Source organism: Ooceraea biroi, chromosome 1 (assembly GCF_003672135.1).
Source record: "Ooceraea biroi isolate clonal line C1 chromosome 1, Obir_v5.4, whole genome shotgun sequence".
Taxonomy (NCBI): domain Eukaryota; kingdom Metazoa; phylum Arthropoda; class Insecta; order Hymenoptera; family Formicidae; genus Ooceraea; species Ooceraea biroi.
In genome coordinates this window covers 5,156,960-5,176,309 of record NC_039506.1, presented here as the reverse complement: position 1 = coordinate 5,176,309, position 19,350 = coordinate 5,156,960, and the positions used below count along the sequence as shown (strand labels likewise).

At 41.8% G+C, this 19,350-nt stretch overlaps 1 protein-coding gene across 4 annotated transcripts; it reads right to left on the bottom strand.

The window, feature by feature from the left end:
* Positions 1-228: 228 nt before the first annotated feature.
* On the bottom strand, positions 229-15,563 carry LOC105277892 (RNA polymerase II degradation factor 1). Of its 4 annotated transcripts, none has more exons than XM_011336596.3 (15): positions 13,460-15,561; positions 12,259-12,554; positions 9,082-9,219; positions 6,981-7,048; positions 6,361-6,653; positions 5,500-5,810; positions 3,853-4,469; positions 3,131-3,678; positions 2,658-2,838; positions 2,357-2,487; positions 2,122-2,270; positions 1,752-1,931; positions 1,253-1,357; positions 975-1,175; positions 229-746 (listed from the first exon to the last, which is right to left on the bottom strand). In XM_011336596.3, exons 1-15 carry the CDS (start codon positions 13,539-13,541, stop codon positions 585-587), a joined length of 3,462 nt encoding a protein of 1,153 aa, XP_011334898.2. In that variant the 5' UTR covers positions 13,542-15,561; the 3' UTR covers positions 229-584. The 4 variants fall into 4 exon arrangements, with proteins under 4 accessions (XP_011334898.2, XP_019886753.1, XP_019886751.2 ...); XM_020031192.2 differs by having other exon boundaries at positions 635-746; positions 975-1,185; positions 13,460-15,563; XM_020031194.1 differs by lacking the exons at positions 12,259-12,554; positions 13,460-15,561 and adding an exon at positions 9,581-9,849.
* Positions 15,564-19,350: the final 3,787 nt, after the last annotated feature.

The window sequence follows — 19,350 nt, the reverse complement described above, 5'->3', positions numbered from 1 at the left end:
ATACCCCAGCGATAGACTCTTAGAAATCTCTTAGAACTATCGGCAGTATCTTATTTACATTTTGATTGATCCCTGTAAACCCTAAAATTGCTTTTGCAGCTTCTTAGTCAAGTTTATTAAGGTTTTTCGAACGTTAATCCTCCACTGTGGTGTTATATATCTATTGTGCATTCGTAATCATTTTCTCGACACAAGCGAGAAATGTTTATAATGTGATACCAATTTTTCTTTAACTTTAGATTTTCAAACTTATGTTTTCGTTATATAAACAAGATTGTTTCGAAGAAATGCATTATCAGTTTAGAATGATAGACAAAACTATAATGCGGAAGTGATGAAATTAAACTGTGATAAACTCACGATGGAATTTGTCAGTCTACAGATGTCTACAGAAAATAACGCACATTCCTTTTAAGAATCGCAACTTTCAGGCTATTGTGGAAACATGTAAAAAATGTCACCCAAATTGTGACGTACCTCATTTTCAACGGTTCCTCTTAAAGAGTGCTTTAACGCTTCAGTCAATGAAAGGACAAAAAAGTTTTTGTTCGTAAAACGCTCCAGTAGAGCTTCAGCCATATAATTCACACTACGTAAATCGGATCCTTGCATACCGAGATCCTTGCTTCTTGAAGGATCCTCAGCCTCGGACCCAAAGGAACTCCCATCTTCTGCAATCTCTCCTCGCTCAGATAAGGCAGTTCTACCATTCCAACTTTTTCTTTTTCAAAGGCAGAGGCATATTTCTAAAATTATAAAAGATATTGTAAACAGAAATTTCAATCACAAAATAAGATACAATTTTTCTATTATGTTTTCTTTTAAACACTACATTTATTATAGTTTTTTAATTTTATTAATATCTTTTAGATATTTCTATGAGATTTTCTATAAATTTATTAAATTCCCATGCATATTTAACAATAGATTTCTTTCTATGAAACCGCACGTATAATAAATGAAAGCACCCTTACCTCATACCCAAGTTCCCTCAGGAAGAGTCTGATGAGGGGTGGCTCCGTGCCGAAAAACTTGGTCAGTTTCTTTACTCTCGAAGGATTGGAAAGAGCTGGTAGTTCCGAGTCCTTGATTAGGGGTTGCGACTGCGATCTCACCATTGCCATGCTCGTTTGCGTCCTGAGAGCCGCAATCTCGCACTTTATGCTCTCCATTTCCTGCGAAAACCTGGTAGTAGTAGAGTCTTGGAAATTCCAGCTCATTTTGTACTGTAGTTTTTAGCGGGTTCTCTCACCTGTATCATCAGATGCTGAGTCCTCATTTCCGAACTCAAATGCGCCACTGATCTTGCCAATGTTACTACATGCGATTCCAATCGCTGGAAGCGCTTGTTGATGCTCTACACAATCGACATTATTTTATAGTGATTATATAATAATGATCTATATTTCGCGTGAAGCAAAATACAACGATTTCTACATTGTAATATTCATTCAGTAATATTGATAAAAATTAATTATTTTAGGATACATTTCTCCAATTTTAAAATATTCGTTAAATGTTTTGAATAGTGCATTATATGATTTCTCATATAATGCACTATTCAAAACATTAATTTTAATAATTAATAATTACTAACTAAAATAATTAATTTTTATCAATATTACTGAATGAATATTACAATGTAGAAATCGTTGTATTTTGCTTCACGAAATAATAAAAATTAAAAATATATGCAGTAAATCAGTAAGAATAAAATAAAATGTCGATTTATTGTTGTTAATATTGCTCACCTTAATATCTTTGGCTTTCTTCATTCTATCATCAATTACGTGAGATCGACGTTTGTCGTGATGCCTCGTGACAGGCCTGGACGATACAGAGGATGTCGGCAACGATGAAACTGAACCATAACTTGTAAGTCCCCTCGCCTTTCGTCTCTTTTTCACACTCCCGCCAAGTAATTTAAGCACCTGCAATAATTTTGTGCATATGGATTGAAGTGAAATGTAATTATAAATATATATTTTTATTATTAAAGAGAGAAGATAAATGCAATACAAGTTATTGCTTTAGCTTAATCTTGTATAAAATAATTGTATTTCTTACAAAAAATCAACAATAAAATGATAAGTAATTTTATTCAAATCATATCGCACTTACTTCGCTGTACATATTTTCTAATCCTTCCAACTGTTTCCTGATCGTCCTTGCGTCAGTGGTACTGAGATCAGAATCGCTTCTGTCCAACATGGAATCTAAATCGAGTCCCGTCGTGGTGGACGTTAAATCGGCAGCTTCTACTCCGAAAACTGAAAAAGAATTTATGTTAATACAAAATTATTCATTTGGAACTATCAATAAGCATCTACCTTTAAAACGATTAAAAAGTACTCACGATGAGAAAACTTCTTCGCGACTTCCTTCTTGGATGTCGAAGCGCCGCGATGTTTCGTGTTGCTCGAGAAACCTCTCTTCTCCATAGTCTTGTTATAATCGCTGTAATTTGGTTTCGATCCATATGGTAAACTAAAATTTCCATGAAAGTAGGTTTATTAACACTATCAAGCCCCAAGCCAAGCACCGATGGCATTTCGACATGGGAGAAAACAGCAAAATGGAAATAGTTGGAGAGAGGTCAGAAATAACAGCGGTTGCATTTCGCAGGAACAAGAAGAATCTGTCTGAAATTAAATTACCTCGTTGAGTATCGATTTCGCGACGTACGTGGACTGCCATGCGGTGACAGCGGAGGCAAAGGTGGTGTCACCGAGGATACGCTTTCGGATAGAGTGGAATGCGCCATTGCTGGAACATCTCTGGGCTCCAAAATACTCCTCAATTCCGACTCCACTATGTCGACCCATTCAGAATCTTGTACTGTAAAAGAAGAACATGAAATAGAAGTCATAGACTCCAATAAATCGGCAAATAATATAAACAACACTTTAAAAGAATTGACAAATGCTTAAATAATTATCAATATATAAAATACACAGAGGGGGAGAGAAAGATAGAAATAGATATTAATTTATTACAGTCATCTTTTCTACAACAGTTTGTTTGATGTCATAAATGAATAAACTGACTTATTAAAATTCTATTAAAAAAATGTAATTTGTATTATCTTTTTGAAAATATAATCCATGCTATCTTTCTTAAAAGTTTTCACCTTGTGCCAAAGTTTGATCGTCGGGTGGCGGGCGTCTTCCGCTTGAGTAAACCGCAGAACCTCTTCCGGAATCGACGTTTGAAGAACTCTGACCGGCCTTGTCGTAATCCGATCCCGAGCCTTGATTCTGAATCTTTAGTCGGCCGATACCTTGCTCCAGATCGTCTTTCCTGCTATCCGATTTCATAGCAGACTCTTTGCCGCTATATTGTCCAGCTTCAAGCCTCTTCGATGCCTCGCCAATCATCTTCGTGGCCAGGCCGACTCTCAAGCCGTCCGTTCCATCATCCTTGGATGGTTTGGAATTGTAGTGACCTTCCTGCTCCGCTTTCTTCTGCAACTCCTCGATTCTCTTCTGCACGGAGTTTCCCTCCGTCGAATCTTGGCCTCCTTCTTGATTTGACCTCTGCTCCTGTTCTCTCTTCGAGCCCCTCGAATTTTCGTCCCTCCGAATGCCGAAACTGGTCTCCGGACGATACTCTTCGTTTCTCTGTAATCCGTTTCTTCCCGATTCACCCTGAGTTCGATCCTCCACTGTAATCTCATACCTGAAATACATAGCATTCCTAAATTTAAATGCTTAGAAGATCTACCGCGCGTTCATGTTTTATCAACTTCACGTATTGGGAAATAGAATACCGTACGTCTACTTCATTTCTTTTTTAACTATTCATTGCATTTACAAAACTTTGTAATATGTTAAGATTATTTTCAAGTCTTACTTCTCCTTGGCCAGCGGATCCACCGTGAGATTCTTCATATTCTCTGCGGGATTCTTCGACGTTTCAGCATTTCGCTCGTCCTCATAGCAAAGCTGAGGCTGTGAGGCCGCTTTCTCGATGCCCTTCGTAGAATTCCGCCTCTGGAATTCCGCTTCCTGATTGCTCTCGGTTTTCATGTACACTTGGGGAACGCCATACCGGGGTCTGCCCTGGGCATAGTGATAGTAGACTTCCTGACCGGACATTCTGAGTTCCTGTGCCTGTCTGGACGTGCTCGGAAGGTCGATCTGCGATCTCGACATCACCTGTCTGGCTTGCTGATATTGCTGATACGAAACACTGTTGGAGAAATACTGCTGCTGTATGTTTCGCATGCTCGCCGTTTGTGAACCTTGTTGGCTGGCCATTTGCTGCTGATGCAGCTGCTGAATCAGTTGACGCTGGTGCATGTTCTGTGCGTGCTGTTGCGCGAATCGCGGACTCTGATGATGATTTTGATTCTGGTGGAGCAACTGCTGCGGGCTCTGGAAACTCGGACTTGTCGGAGGCATCGCGTTGCCCACTTGATGCTGCTGCACAGATAGGCCGTGAGGTTTTTGTACTTGCGCGCCTTGGCCCTGAAACGAGCAATTTTTATTGATATGATACATCAATACTAATAATAAGAATGATATAGTTCTTCAGCGTTGTCATTTAAATCGATTTCCAGATTTCTCAAATTTGTCTCAAATTTGTCCTTATGTAATGTGCACAGAAAATATCAATATCATTCATTATAATAGTGCGCTGTCCACCGGTGGACAAAGATATAATATTGCATTTCTGAAATGAAAGTAAAAGAAATCCAAGTTTTAATTTTTAGTATTTCATGCAATCGTCTTACATGCGTCCATTATCATTACATTAACCGTTATTTAACAGATTAAAACGCGCGCGTATGCAAATATCAATTATTATTTATATACACAACAGACAGAACATTTTTCCGTATCTCTCATCACGCTATATTAAATTTCAAATACCACAATGCGCTTTTAATGTTCCGCATAGTAGTCGCTTTTATATAAAATATGCTGGTACAATGTCCATTTTTGTACTTTATTTGAATTTAGTGGAGAGAATGCCACTATGAGAAGACATGTCACAAGCTGCAAGACATTTATTTTTCTGTCTGTTGTGCAGTCTTTGTTTCCTGCACGCAACGAATATCCGCTTAAGAATACTGACAACAGTACGTACCGAAATCGGAATATACATATATATATTTCATTGAAAATTTTTGTGTCATGAATGATTAAAAATGTTTATCTAAAATGGAAACTTGAATAAATTAACTTTGAAAACTTTTTCTTCCATGTAAAAGTGTTTGAGATATGACAAAGATATGATATTGCATTTCTGAAATGAGAGTAAAAGAAATCCAAGTTTTAATTTTTAGAGAAATTTTTTGTATTAACATTTGTATTAAAAACACTTAAAGATTCTTCGATATTGTCGTATTTTTCTTTCTAAGATATAATACGAAAATAAAATACGCAGCTATCTTGCGAGAATCTTTAGCATCGAATTTTCGCTTCATTTGTCTGCTTGTGATTTTCATTGAGACTATGATGGGAATATTTCTCATATTCATCTTACAGGATGTACCTGTCCTTGCGTGGGATTTTGATGAATTCCCTGATGCATTTGCTGGCTGGTCACACCGCTCGGTGCTTGAACCACGTATTCCCTTGTAACATTCTGCACCTGCTGCGCACCTGCTGTCGTGGCTTGACCGAAAGCAGGAACTTGAGTTTGATGAACTGTTTGGACTCCTCCTGGCGGCGTATGGTGGGTCACATGAAGCTGAGCGCTCTGTCCCGGTAAATTCGGTTGAATGGTCGTGGTCGGCTGCAATTGGCCTGGCAATGGTACATTTTGCTGGTTGCTTTGATAGCCATATGAGTGACCATATTGACCTGAAACATAAAGCAATTTCATTATTATTTCTATTCACTATATTATTATACAAAGGAAATTAATTCTAGTATAAATCTTATTTTTAGATATATATAATGATATCTAATATATTTATATACTTTAATTTAATTCCTCTTATTAATTATTAATTCCTCTTGTTAATTTATATACTTTACTTTAGAAAAAGGAATTAATAGACAACCAGAGAGAAAATATCCTTATTGCATCCTTTTCCAAGAAAGAGAGAAATCATTTATATTATTATGTTAATTATATACTTTTTATAACCACTGAATTCGCGTGCTTCAAAAGCTTAACACGATATTGCAGAAACACTCATCACTATGCACGCTCGTCATGTATTCGCACACGCGATTTTATATTTATGGAAACCGCGATTCCGGAGTTAAATAACTTTGCGCTCAACAAGCGCTTCCTTCAAATTGGTTCATCAACATTTACAAGCTAATTAACGGCACTCCGGTAAGCATCGCACCTTAACGTACCTAATTGCCTGGCCAGCGTCTAGTTCGACCACGTCCGACTTACCGTAAGCGTTTTTCGAATATTGTTGTACGTTCACTGTCGGTTCCTGCGCGCGTGGTTTCCCATAAATGCCTTCCTTCTTCCTGGCTTCATCATCGTCGATGCTTCTGCTCGACTTTCGCAACTCCTCCGTGACGTTGTTCAGGCTGGCTTCCGGTTCCGGCTCGACATCTTTGCGGCTCGGTCCGAAGCGGCTCGATATCATATCCTTGATGGTGTGATAGGTCCTGGAGAGCGATTTCGTCTTTTCCTCGTCGATCTTCGCAGTTCTCGGTACTGCTCCACCGGATGCAGATCTGTCAAAGTAACAACCGGATGTTTAATTTCTCGAGGGAATTAACATGATAAGCGATACATGTACGATAACATCGTTTCGATCTCTTATTAAGATTATCTCTTATTAGACTGCCGACGAACGATTGGAAAATGATTTATCTTATATTTTGCTCAGCGTGTCGATGGTATCAGCGGTGTAAAGAGACGAAATGAGGAAAGAGAGAGAGAGAGAAAGAGAAGGAGAATGATCTGGAAATCAACGATGCAGATGCGATTCTCTTCTCTTCCGTATCTCTTGCAAATAGGCCGAAACTCATGCGAGCGTAAAATAAGTGGGAGATAATTACGAGTAGGTGTCCTGTGACTGATAGTTCCTCGCTTGGCCATCCTGCCTTACTTCCTGCATCTGAGTTCCCTGCAAAAAGAACGTATTCGATGGATGAGCGGCACGTCGTTAACGATAACAAGCGCATATTGTTAATAAAAAGTCTTCTATGGATGTATAAATTATGCGGAGTGCAAGGTATAAATCCACAAACCTCGCAACAGCGATTTCGTTAGACGCGTCCAATTAAGCCGTCAAACGAGGAGTACATAATTATGCATGGGCAGCACCAAAAACGCAGCCGCAGCTCGCAAAGTAATGCTTATTAGCCGCATCGCAGTAACTTCCTTCTCGTTTAAAAAGATCGAAATGCGAGACGGTGAATCTAATTAAATAAGCTTCATTTCTAATTGTTAACGGATTGAATTATTCGTTGCATCAACTAATTTACTGTACTCGGGATTCTAATTTTATGTTAACGTTGGAGGAAAAATTTACTAAATTCCCACAATTTAGCCCGTTTGACTGATATAACATGAAATATAAGAAACATTAGGAAGATTTATATTTATAGGGGTCAAGCAATCCGCAATTTTGATCAAGTTGCCATAAACTGCGCGCTATAAACTGTCTATTATGCGCTTGCTGAAACATTGTCATTAAATTAAATATGATGACTGCTCGTGTCGCAACGTGCGGGATTATATACATTTTACGACAATAACGTGGCATAGTACGTACACGTACGATTCGATTCGACTTTGCAATAGGGCGGGTGCGGAGAGGCTCGTAAAATAAAGTAAAAGTACGTTGTCGACTTTCCAGGACCAGAATACGATTTCCTTCGAAGGAGGACACCGGACGGCTAACGGCCGCGAAGAACGCGTGTGCGCCTCGCGGCCGCACGGGGAATTTCAAAGTTAACGCACTGAAATCCTACGGTTCTCGGGAAGAGACGCGTCTGGAATAACAACGGTTGCGTAGGGCTCCGCGGGCACGCATCACGCATACGGAACGGCCTCTCTGACTTATGACCACGCCGATACCGTGCCGGGATTACAACCGTGCGAGAGATAAAAATTGAATTTCGTACCTGGGGCGCTACGCTTCGAGAGGGGACGACCTCCTAACGATCGTGTGTCTGTATGCCTCTTACACATATAAAACGCTATTGCATCAGGAACCAAAGAGAGAGAACGAAAGACAAATTATCAAAATTCAATTAAGCTCTCTTTTGGACGTATTATATTTACAAGGAAAAATGTCCTTATGTCAAAACTATGTTATATAATATAAACTATGTGATATAAAATAAAAACGTGAGAGAATCTGGAAACTGTGAAATATATATAGATCGTAATACTCTAAAAACTGACTGGAATAGAAGAGAAGAATAATTTCAAGAAATTCTTTAAAAAAGAAAATGAAAGAGGTAGAAAGTAGAAAACGAAATCGCGCGCATAACAAATACGCTTCGTATCTTCGTATATTCTTGTGTGGGGGTGAAATTTTTAACATGCGGCGTTTCTTCGCATCGGGGAGAACTTTCACAGTAAAACTATTCCGGAATAGGTAGCCATGCGAGGTGTTAAAAAGAGAAACCAAGGCTGATACGAGGCATCTACGATAGTAAGTAAAAAAATTTACTCATCCTCGGAGCTAGCAACGAGAGTTTTTGCCGGTTGGAAATAGGTTTACGAGCTACGTGGGAAGCTTGTCGTTCAGCGCTGATTAAACAGCATCGTCTCGATACGATGATGCGTATTATGTAAAGTAGGTTTAAATAATTCGAAAGGCAACGAAAGTTGGCCATTCTGCACGCCGAAGCGTATCGAGTTGACTGCGAGCGGAATCGCGCGCATGGAAAGGTTTCCTTACAATGCGCTCACGCGATCAAGCTTTGCAATGATATATGGCAGTCCAACGATCCCTCCATCTGTGTCACATCCATCATATACTTATTTAAAAATTTTCATTAGATATCAAGACCTCGTTCCAATTAATAAAAATAATTATAATTAATAAAGTAAATTTTTGTAGTTTAAAAAACAGAAAAGACGCGATGAGTTTGATGCGATTTATCAGCAATGCCTCCGTGAATTATCAATGAGGATCAGACTCACTTCCTGAACCCAGGCCTGTTGCTTGATCGGCGCATCTGGTGCGATGGCTACTCTTCCGGCGGTCCTTTGTTTGTACTCGTGAAGAATGGGTATCTTCGAGTTCTTGTCGCCTGACGATAAGACCAACTCGCGTTCTATCTGCGATTAAAAGAAAAGCAACGATTAAGGTTTGCTTGGATTTCTTCTTCTACATTTATGAAGCATTTTGTTCTGTGTATTACTCATTATTCACTAAATCAAAATGCTGCTAGCTAAATTAAAATGATTGACAGCTTTTAAACGTGCAATTTTATTCGTTCGTCAATAATGATCTTATGTAACACCCTCAGCCTTTGTTTTTAAATTTGCTTTTTAATTTTGTAACATCTATTAGAATCGTCTCTCCAAGGAGAACCGAGCATTAAGGTGAGTTAACGATCTGCTTCTTTTCGCGCAACCGGGCATGCTCTGAAAGGCGCAGTATGCAACAATAGGGTAAACAGAGCAAAAACAAACGGACGATGTTGCAGGCCGCAGACGGGCAACGCCGAGAAATTTTCCGCGCGGCTTTCCCGTCTAGGCCGGGCAGAACATCCGTGTCGAAGCCGGATTCGCACGCACGGCACGACGATACGCAAAGTGCGTGCTGCCGGCAAGCGCGGTGCGTGCGTGCGTGCATGAGCGCGCGCGCGTTTGTTGCGTGCGCGTAATAGCGCGTTGCAGAGTAGGTGTCACTGAACTAAACTGGCTACAACATCATGCGCTCGCCGAGCTAGCCGCTGCAACACTAGCCATCGGAAGAAAGCAAGCGTGATGAAACGGGCTACCGCCGTGGAAAATAAATGCGCGTAGGCGGGGTAAGCCCCCGTGCATAATCACGATTGCGGACACCTTTGCATACTGTTGCGCGCGCGAGGAGTACTTCCTTGATTCGAATTAATCTCATTAGACCCAAATGCGCAAGATTTTTTAAAGAGTTCATCAATTGCGGGATTTATGGATATTTTATAGTTATTAAATATTTTCGTGATAAATTCAATGTCAGATTTAGTCATGAGTCAGAGTTCAAATGATTCACTGGTATCTGTGAGGAAGGGCAGAGATTGGCAAATTTAAGCTCGCGAATCAAAATTGATTTTCTTGACTCTCTCCTTTCGAGTAACGGAATACGATAAAATCCAGGATAGTTGTCCTTGTATCACAGATACTGAATTTTCTTCTAGGTGTGACTCTTATGTATAGCATTCATGAAGATTATTGAATCTATGATGGAGAACAGTGCTGAAGAGAGAAAGAGAGAGCGTGTATGCGTGCGTACGTTTGTGCGCGTGCGGTGTCACGCAAACCAACGGCACCGTGGAGAATTGGCGATAAAGGCTGTGAAGTGACAAAGACGAGCGCAACAACGCTGATCGCTCCGATTTATTCTCACCTGCGGTCGCCGATTTGTGCGAAGAAACGCGGTGTATCTAAACGGCTATCGCGAGAGCGGAGGGCCCCTTCCCGACTTCCGGCGAACGGTACGCGCGTATGATGCCGCCTTTGTCTTGACGCAGAGCCTCTGAGAAACTTCCCAAGCACGTAACTAGCGTACAACGAACTGTTACCGAAGATTTCTCCGAGGACCGCGAGCTAATTCCTAACGCCGAACGCGGAAGATCAACGCACGCGCGCGCCATTCATGTATTATTCGCGTGATTACGCGAGCACGCTCTGCTAATTGGGTGCAATTGACTGTAGTGAGACAACGAAAATCAGAGGTCGAGTTGCCACGATGCTGTCACGGTTGTCTCTCGATAAACAATGGAGAAAACCAGAAATTAAAATTGGATCACGAGTATGTCAATGGAGGATAATGAACGTGATAATTAATGCAAAATAGAACGTCAACGAGTGCAGAAGTTATCGTTCGAATGCCTCCAGACTAGCCATCAACCAGACTACAATCGAGTTGCAGTACGTTACCTGTCATTATGGATTTTGCATATTACATATGAAATCTTGGCGAGCGTTAAAAAAATTGATATCTTCTGTATCCATTGAAATAACAAACGATCCACAAATCTATTAAACCTTGAGTATACGAAATTTCATATTTTATTTAAAGAAACATCAAAACAAGCTAGGGTCCAAAACAATTTAGAAAAATTTCTGCAATTTCGTTGTAGAAGATCCATTATGCATTTTAACTATCTTAGCGGAACAGTTTCGCAGTATTTCCGTATCAGAACTTCCTGCGTTTTTCCTTAGAGACTGTATAATTGAACACGACATCATGTCCAAGAAACCTAGTATGATTCGAGAAAGCCCGGCTGTTTATACCGAATAAAGCGCTACGCCTTGAATTCTACTCGTTCTTTCTCGTCGAACTTAACTCCGGCCTCTGCAAGAAGACGAGTCGAGACACACATGCGGAATCTCCTTATTCAGAGAACTGCACGCACCAGTCGCGTCATCGGCGTTGCAGCCGAGTCACGGTAATTGCATGAAACCGCCACACTGGGGAATCGCGACCCGCCAAAGTTTCTACGATTAATGAACGATCGAAAGCGCACGCGACCGCTATAAATAATGTCCGCGCGGAAAAGAAAGTCTAACTTGAATGTTGCAAACACGTGCATTAGATGCCTTAGAACTTGTGACTTTTATTTCAATGATAAATTCATTAACAAATAGAAAATCAATCTTAGAGAGTTTCAGAGGAATCGTCAATCTAATTTAAGAATAATGGAATCTTAAATAAAAATTTCGTGAAAATCAAATATTGTAACCAACAATTGAATGATTATTTTTATCACGCTTCATACTTTTGTACTCATTTCTAACTTTTTTTTAACAGATAAATTAGATCCGTTAAAGTAAAAATGCACTCTTGAATCATTAAAACTCGTTTTTCAACACCTTGTACAGTTGAACACTTTACATCATGAATATCGCATATCTTGGTCGCATGTGAAATTAATGTGTTTGGTGCCATGTTAATTAGATCGCTCATGAGCGCGTACAAACGACCGTTTTCTTTATGCCTCAGAGAATATCCCGAGCTTATATGAATATTTCCAGATACGCGAGAAGATAATTTGATAATAACCAAATCTTTTACTTTGCTGTCATACTGCATGCAGAAATATCCCGGCGAGAGAAAATGAGTAATAAAATAAAATGATAATTGTACGCGTCAAATAATTCATCGCTTACTGGGAATTTGCTGCTGTGAGTCTGCAAACTGGCTGCTTGCTGAGCCTGACCCGAACTCTGCTCCTCCCCGTACAAGGGTGGCATCCTGTATTCCGGTGTGAAGGGCTGCTCAGCTGCACTTCGAATCTGCCCGTTCTCCGCGATGCTGATCCTTTCTGGACCGGAAATCGCCCGCAACGACGAACGCTCGATTACCGCTTGCTCCCGCGACTCGTCCTGCTGACTCTCCCGGTGGCTCTTCTGATTGTTTGGCACCGGCTTCGGTGGGGGCACTGGCTTGTAAAGATTCTCTTCATCTGCAAGAAGAATCACGACATGAGCACAAACATGCCAAATAACATCTGCGGTATTACGTGATTAAACATTTTTTACTTGATTTACTAAAAGGAAGAAATTTTGATCTTGTTTTATTCTGAATAGTTCTGAATAGATTATTCTGAATCGATGTTACTTTAGTGTTAAATAAACCTGACAAGGTGTAAGATAAAATGAATATTGAGGTGTTCATTACTATGACATATTATTAGAGTATCTGTGTGCACGATGCTAAAGTGTTGAACGATTTATTCAAATAAAAGATGCACTTAACAAATTGCTATGTATTTTATGTGCAGGCGTAATAAAAATTACTTCAAGAACATCTTACATTTTCCTCATTTAGATAAAGAACAAAAAACGTAGTTATATTAAAGATGATGAAGATTTCGCGCGATAATATTTATACACGTATATAAACTACTCGATGAAATATCAAAGTGCATAAAATCGCGTGAATGCTGCCTCGCCGCTGAGATACGATTATTGCCCGCTAATTCAAGTCCAGCCGCAAAAAATATGCACGCGGACATCGATTTCTTCGCCGTTTGGTTCAGCGATTTACGAACGCTTGGGAATCTCACGATAATACTTTTGATGCAAGTGCAACTTATAATATATATATATAGCCGGTTACATATGGTTACGTGCGTATCTTAATGTCGATGTTATTAACGTCATATTACATCCTGGCAATGTCCTAACTATCCCGCATTAATTCTATGGGAGATGCAGCCGCGCGATATACCACCGCGACTAGATTGTGGCTAGAGCTTCGTACCCCCGGGATAAGGATGTATAAGTTACGTTACGAGTCCACGGCGACTCGTGAACGCCGGTTGTCCATTTAGCGGGGAGATCGAGCGTCGCTCGTGCATCCGTGTACCTTGGCTCTGATTCTGCCGCCTGAGACGATTCTCCTGCTTGACTTTGCGGACGGTGGTGGCCATCGCGTGTTGGCTGACCATTTCTGACGGATACTTTCGCAGATACGAGTTCCTCGAGTCCCCTTTTCTCACCCTCGGATGGTCCCCTCCGACGAGTTATCGATGGGGCCCCGGCTGCTCTTTCTACCTCGATGCGTGTCGCTTCGGATAACACGCGCTCTTCGATGGGTTTCTCTCGCCCATAGTCGGCGTCGATTACTATAATCGCCGGTCTGCGATCTAGAAATTAAACTGGCGTCCACCGAAATCACGAGGAAGACGTACACGCTGAGGTTTCGAGTAAGGACCACCCAGGACGCAATTTCCTCTTCAACTTAGAGGTCCTTTCGTCGCGCGTCAGCGCGATTCTCCCTTTCACGCGAGAAAGAGGGACCCGTTGATGAGGCGAACCGCAGCTGTTGCGCTGGATATTATGAGCACTTCATAAGATTGCTAAGTTCATTAATCTGTCTTTATTAGGATGCAGCGTTGTTTATTCCGAACCAGTTTCTTCAATTTCCCGCGCTAATTTCTCGCGAGACCCAATAGCTTTGCTCGTTGAAGTGCATTCGTTCACGTTCATAAATTCGTTCAACTTTTTCTTGTAATTGATGGACGTGACGACAGTACGCATTAATTAAGGAAACGCGAGGCGATAATGCGGTGAATTAAGACGTACGCTGTTTTGTTAATGTAATTTCGGGAAGAACTGGGTTAATTAGTATTCCTCGTGACGGACTTCCGTTTCACAGGCAGCTCCTCGTCTTATCCGTGAAAATCACATGAGTCTCTTTCTTTCCATAGGCTGTCATAATCTCGTCACTTTCACATAAAAATGCTCATTGTTCACCGCAGTGAAAACTCGTCTATTTTTCATGCAGGTGCGCATGAAAAGAAAACGCGTCTGAAATCGACCGTATAACTTTTCTCTTTCATCGAGATCTGTTTCGTGGAAAAGTTTGCGCTGACAAATCCAAATTTCCAACATATCCGACTTCGGCCGAAAGATCGCAGAAAAACGTCGATCGTTCTCTTCGATTTTTCAGATGAACGGCAAGCAATTTATCACGAATACGCCGGTGCTTTGAAACTTCCACACACCCTTTCTGAAATGGAAGATTACGTGCAACGTCCCTCGCAGATTTATCGTTTCTTTTCTTTTTCATGGAAAGGAAACTTTTTCCTCGCGATTTAGCTTAATGATGAGTTTTTTTGCGCGTTCTCCCTTTCTCTCGCAGTTCTTGCAATATTCCCGATCCAATTTATTCAACCGCTGCCTTGATTGCTCGACGATGTTGGTTGCTGCTCCCCGAGAAATGTTTCCGGTGCTTCACAATAAAACGTACGCTATTTGCAACGGCAATGTAGGTCTAAGTGGATGTTCCTTCTGTATCTTTTGTTTTATTAACTCATTTGTATGTGTTAGCTTGATTTCATTAATATCTGTTATACAATTTTCTTTTAACTGTCACTACTAACTAGGTCAATCCAATTGAAAGAGAGAGAGAGAGAGTTTTTTCTATCAGAATATAATTTTCGTACGCTGACCAAATTCAATTTACGAAAATCGATCAACGTTCGCTATTCCTTCCGAATCAACTGCGCGGACATTTAATTTCCTGATTTGTCATTCATCTGAATACAATCCCGTCGACCAACATCAGATTCAATCAGTACTCATGCATCAATTTAAATTTACTTGTTCGTTAACTTTCTCCTTCTCGTTCTTGCCGCCAAAATGCTCATATTATTCCTCTTCGAATTCTCTTTCTCCTCAAAATTTCTCTCCGCACTGAACGATATTCAATCGCGTGTTAACACCTCTGGGACCCGGAATTTTCACTGAGCACTCGATCGACTCTCCTCGTGCCTCCTCGAGAAGGACGAAGGGAAGTTATCGACACAACGCGCCGCAGGTTTTCCTCGCGAGCTGCTCGCGCGTGACTCGCGTTCGCGCGAATGCGCCGACGTGCGCGCCGAGTCGTGAGGAGCGTATTTTCCTCGCGCGAGAACGAGTGACGCGCGAGCGCGTCGTGCGGCCACCTCAGGGCAGTCGCGCCGGTGGAGCTCCAACTTTCCATTGAGTGAACGTCTGGTTCCGCCGTACCGACTTCACTTCCGGTATCGTCCCACCACGAGGAATCATTATATACCGCCGCGACGGTGGGAGGAAAAGACGGTGAGCGCGGAGAGGGATGAACGGATGAACGGGGAGCGATTGCCGGTGCGGGTGAGTCGAGCGAGCTCGAGGAGAAAAGAAGAGAGGCAAGAGAGGTCGCAGAAGCCGACGATACGCACCGGGATAATTTATTCCGCGTTCATACACGGCCGGACTCCTCGACGCGCGTCCGACGAATATCAAGTTGCCTCCGCCATCGCTACCGCTGGCGCCGATCTCTCTCTCCTGATCACCGATCGTTAGATCCGCAGAAACGCATGAACTCACGTCCGACGAATTTTCGTTCTTCTTCTTCGTGCCTGTCGTTCTTTCGAGCCTTCAAGCATCCGCGTCGCAGACCGTTGTGTTTCTTGAGTGAATACACTTTTCCTCCCTTTTTTCTTTTTCATGGACAGATGAAGAAGGAATTATACGGATCGCCTTGTGGGATGATCGGTACGCAGTTCGTGATTGAATTCAAAGAAGTGTACATGTGATTCTTACTCGCAGTGAACTCTCTCTTGAATATAGTTTCCTCTAATATAAATTCCTTTTTAAACAATACAGATAAGGTATCTCTTATTAAAACAAGTAATCTTATTAAAACAAGTAATTTTGAAAATAATTTACTTTAGTTAAAAATTTTCAATTAAATTTCAGTTAATTCAGTTGCTTCAGAGAATTGAAAAATTCAAGAAACAAATGGTTTTATAATAGATACAAGATTCCTTCTGTTCTCCAGTCCAACTATAAGGCTAGCGAACGAATCCCATACCGCAAACAACAAATTGGCCGAGGAGCGACTTTGTGTGTACTCACACCACAGCATTACGGAGCAAATTAGACCTCATCCGTGGTCCGAGGAGAGAAAAGAAGGAAAAATCCGTGCGCTGACCACTTGCTTCACGGTTCGGCGAGATTTCCATCGTCAGTAATAATACACCGCGCCACACGCGAAGGAAAAAAGGAACGCGATCGCAATACGCAGATTAGAGTGACTACTCATTGCGTAGAATTATTATCGGGAGATGTGGGGCACCGCGCCGATAAGAGCAAATCGAACGGCTTTTCACCGTGACCGGGGAAAGTCGGCTCGAGCGATGATGAAGAGGCACGAATTGCTCGGTTTCTGCTCGTTTTTTTTACCACGATATCGCGCACAGTTGAATATCAAAGGCGTTAATTTTTGCATCGCCTCGAACGAGACACTTAAAGGCGTGCGTTCCCATCGCACGCTCGATTTATTTCGAATACATGTTGGAATTAAATGGATCCCAGAGGCGATTCCCGGTGTTCGTTAGATTAGAGATAGCAGATTCTAATTGGCATTCTCGCGACACTATCCGGTCTCTGTCGTTCTCGCAAACGAGCACTATCAATTGATGCAATCGGTATCCATAGAAAGTTGTTTGTATAACTGATAGCGCGTAATGAGTTGACGATCGATCAATAATATCCTATTAATTTAAAATGGTGTTCAAATCGAAAGATGTTTTAAATTGGCTGACCAGTTTCGAACAAAATTTGTTTAATTAATTCAAAGCAGTATTCATCAAAAATATCGGAGCTAGCCAATATGATAAATTTTTAATTTAATGTTTTGGATACATATTTAAGTATGATAACGAAAATCTGTTTTTAATTTAATCCGCGTTCACAGGAAAGTGTTACAACTTACGTTTCCGCTCGATGAAAACAGAAAAAATTATCGCTACTACGAAATCTTGCATAAAACTACACACTCTGCGCTTATTATTATTATTATTATTATTAATATTATCCTATCTATCATTTTTAACCATCATGATAGAACATCTCAGCGTGATGGCAGGATCGCTATCTCCGTCCTTAGTGCTCCCGTGAGATCAATCAGTGGATAAGCCACTCACGGCTGTTACTGGCAGAATGTCAGTTACGCCCACCTGTCGATTCCGACGTCGATTTAAAGCGCGTCTTTGAAAACTTTCCTTCCACATAAATTCCCGCGCTCGATCCGAGATATATCTATAATTACGTCTGTTTCGTGCGCGCAAACAACGCTGATCTGCCAGCAAGCATCATTTCCAAACGTGGAGCAATAAAGTCGGCGACAACGCGCGTCGGCTGTCGCCGTAGAAATCGCAGGAATTAACGAGACGCGCGCCTTCGATCGAAAGCCATCGTCGTCGTGGTCGCAGAGCAGCAGAACAGGGCTGATATCGCGCGTTAGTCTTTTCCCATTTTCTCGTTTCCTCGTTTTTCTTTCTCGGTGAACCCGTTCTCGATGGGCGATTCTCGACGGCACGGCCGATATCCACGTCGATGCTTGTCGATCCACGTTTTTTAACGAATCGCTGCACGTATCTGCTGCACTTACGCTTTCGCGGCCGACTTGATGGCCGCTCGCATCTGCACGATTTCTGCTATCGATTTCTGCTATCGAGCCTGATTATGCTCGTGCGGAGGCGCATGGAACGCGCTTCGAGATTATACACGCGCGGCTACGCAATATTCCTTAAAGAAAGCCCGAGCAGGCTAACTCTGTCTGACAGCGATTATAGTGTTATAATGTAGTGCACGTGCGTAGAGTGCAGCAACATAACATAATTGCATTTTTCTTGCTCGCAGGTGTCCTGATAAGTTCAGTTTTCTTTCGCGGATTCATTAACTTTTGATCACCATATTAACACTCGCAATTAAAATTCTATAATGTTACATACTGCATTTTAATCAATTTCAATCACGAGAGTATTATTGAAGAGCAAAATATTTCCCATTTCTCATGTGAAAAATAATTATATCTTATCATATAATTATTGTGTAACTTACCAGCGAGGTTTGCATGTCCAAGTTAACTTAAAAGTACTGAGACCATCACAAAAAATATGGCTGTGTCCATGATCGGTCGTCTACTAAGAAAAACTCGGAGACACGGGGAATCCTGTACAGAGAGAGAAAGACAGCATCGTTTAGAACAATAAATTTCGCGTTTCTCACGGTTTCTGCTTTTGCTAACGCACGATTAAAGACGCGAGTAATGGTCCTGATATTTCCTGAATCCGAAACCGATCGACATTACTGGCGTCTTTCCCGTTGGTATCGCCGTTAGTCTCGCATCGCGTCGCTTCTCACTGAAGCATCCCCGCAATAAGCCTCGCGCGCTAAATCCTCGCTTTGCTCAATCCGAGGGAATAGCGCGTCGAAAGGATCGCGTACAGCCTATTTAACCGGTTCGCTATCGCGCGCGGATAACGCGGCGTCAATCGAGAAATCAACGGTGACGTCCGATGACCCGCAGCTCCGTTCGCCATCGCTCTGTTCGCCATCTCTTCGCGTTTTACGCACTCCCTTCACCCTCTACGTACGTGGGAATGACATCGAGGCTCGCTACGACGAGCTCGTTCGACGCCCTCGCGCTCGACGCTGTCGCGTTCGATGCCGAGTTTACTCGTCGAAGCTATCGCCGATCCTCATCGACTACCAACGTTCCCTTTCGCGCGAGAATCTCTCGCTACGGAAAGAACACAGAATCAGTACGTGAATAAAGTACTCGGTTAGAGTGTCGATTCCAGCCGCGCGGGCTGCCTGCATCCTTCATCCCTCTTAAACGCGAGGAGTCGAGGTCGAAAACTAGATAAACGGCATCGAGGAATATCATGTGACGCTTGATAAGCTGCACCTGAATGCACGGCATAATGCGTATGCCAAACCGTT